The 2179-nt window shown below is 40.4% G+C and overlaps 1 protein-coding gene across 1 annotated transcript; it reads right to left on the reverse strand.

Moving 5' to 3' along the window:
* Positions 1-837: 837 nt before the first annotated feature.
* LOC133367762 (olfactory receptor 14A16-like) lies at positions 838-1791 on the reverse strand. The gene has a single exon (XM_061591864.1). It carries the CDS (start codon positions 1789-1791, stop codon positions 838-840), a length of 954 nt encoding a protein of 317 aa, XP_061447848.1.
* Between the last annotated feature and the right edge of the window lie 388 nt (positions 1792-2179).

The raw sequence follows: 2179 nt of genomic DNA on the forward strand, positions 1-2179 counted from the left end.
TTTCTTCCTCTGTCTCTGTCTCTCTATCTGTGTGTGTGTGTTTAAAAGGACTCTTAGTCAAAGAAGGAGGAGGTGAAGGGCCGGAGGGAGGGACAGAGGGGGGCAAGACTGACAGCTAGAGTCAGTGCATTCAACAGTACCATCCTAGACATGCCTACTCAGAAGTAAGCCCAACTGAGGTCAGTGGGACCAACTTCCAAGTAAATGTCTATATTTGCAGCCAGGATAGACTCATCTCTCCTCTTCCCAAAGTTGTTCGCAGGGAGGATTTAGGGGTTCTCTCCCTGTGGGTTTTTGGTGGGGGTTTTTGCATGGGGGAAGTGATAGTGCTTTGGAAAATGAAACAAAGTTTTACTAGAACCTAGACTTTCCCCTCCTCTCTCTCCTCCCCATTCTCTCTCCCACTCTCTATGTGTGTGTATAAATAAAAGCACTCTCCATCAAAAGAAGAGGCAATTGGGTAGGTTGGCAGGCAGCTGTTTTCCTTTCCTTTGTTAGAATAATAACGATAAAAACCTGGTTATTATTCAGAAGAAATAATAGAACCAGGAACAGCACAAGATAGTGATAAACAAATATAGAAAGGAACCTCCTGTAAGGTCAACCAAATGCAATTGAAATGGCAACAAGCAGTAGATGCCACCCCAGTGAGAATCAGAGTGTTGTAGGATACATTGAGAATTGCTCAACAGGACAATGGGGTTAAATTTCAATATAAATAAATACATAAATGCATGAGCACCAGGCCATATGATTTGACAAACGATAATGTGAATGGTGCAGCTGACTTGAAGGAATGCAGAAGACCAATTTCTGACACAGATAGAATCTACATACCTATCTGAATGTTTTAAATGGCACTGAAGAGTGCCTCACACTCAACAACTTTGACAAAGCATTTTTTATCTCCTTGTTTCTCATGCTGTAGATTATTGGATTGAACATGGGTGGAATAATAGTATACATCACAGTTAATACAAAGTCCAGATGAGAATTAGAGGGAGGCCTGAGGTAAGCAAAACATCCAGTGAAGCTAAATATGGAGAAGACCATGAGGTGGGGTAGGCAAGTGGAGAAGGCCTTTTTCCTTCCCTGAACGGAAGGGATTTTCAGAACAGCCCTGAAGATGTGGACATAAGTGACAACGATGTACACAAAGCAGCTAAACACCATGATAACACTCATCACAACAACTCCAATTTCTATTAGGTATAAGTTAGAGCAGGCAAGTGTAAGTAACTTTGGGATCTCACAGAAGAACTGATTGATAACATTGAAGCAGAAAGGGATTGCAAAAGTTCCACTAGTGTGCAGCACTGCATAAAGAAAGCCACTGATCCATACAGAGGCAACCCTTTGGATGCAGGCTGTTTTGTTCATCACCATTCCATACTGTAATGGATTGCAAATGGCAACATATCGATCATATGCCATGACTGTGAGGAGAAAGAAATCAGAGCTTCCAAAGAAGACATATCCAAAAACTTGGACCACGCATCCAGCATAAGAAATGTGCCTAGTACTCATGAGGGAATTGACCATGGATTTGGGAATAGTTATTGAAATATTACCAAGGTCTTGGATGGCCAAGTTCATCAGAAAGAAGTACATGGGAGTGTGAAGGTGATGATCAAAGGCTACTGCAGAGATGATGAGGAGATTCCCTGATACAATTATCAGGTACAATCCCAGGAACAGAAAGAAGTGTAGAATCTGCAGTTTCCGGATTGCTGAGAATTCAAGGAGCAGAAACTCAGAGACGTAGGATTTGTTGTCTATATTTTCATTCATTACTGAAATGTTTCCCACCTCTGGAAGAAAAGAGAAAGGTGAATGTTAAATAAAATCATGTTCTGGTAACCAATATTTAATGGCTTTTGAACATGTTTTCAGTGTAAGGAAGAGAAAAAATGAAGTAGAGAAGTGAACAAAAGGGGGGAAATATAAATCTGCATCTTATGCACACTTCTCTGAAAAAGCTGTAGTACTGCTTCAAAAATGGCAGATGGATATGAACTCTGCCTTAACTAGAGGACATATGTTTTAAACTGTAATACAGCATCAGAACTGAAGTAACCAGCTTTTAAGTATAAGGGGTAAGACTCACTGCCCATATACAACATGGCAAACTTAAAGGTTATTTAATTAATTTAGAAGATGCTTAACAACTTGGATCAAG

This window comes from Rhineura floridana, chromosome 11 (assembly GCF_030035675.1).
Source record: "Rhineura floridana isolate rRhiFlo1 chromosome 11, rRhiFlo1.hap2, whole genome shotgun sequence".
Classification (NCBI taxonomy): Eukaryota; Metazoa; Chordata; class Lepidosauria; order Squamata; family Rhineuridae; genus Rhineura; species Rhineura floridana.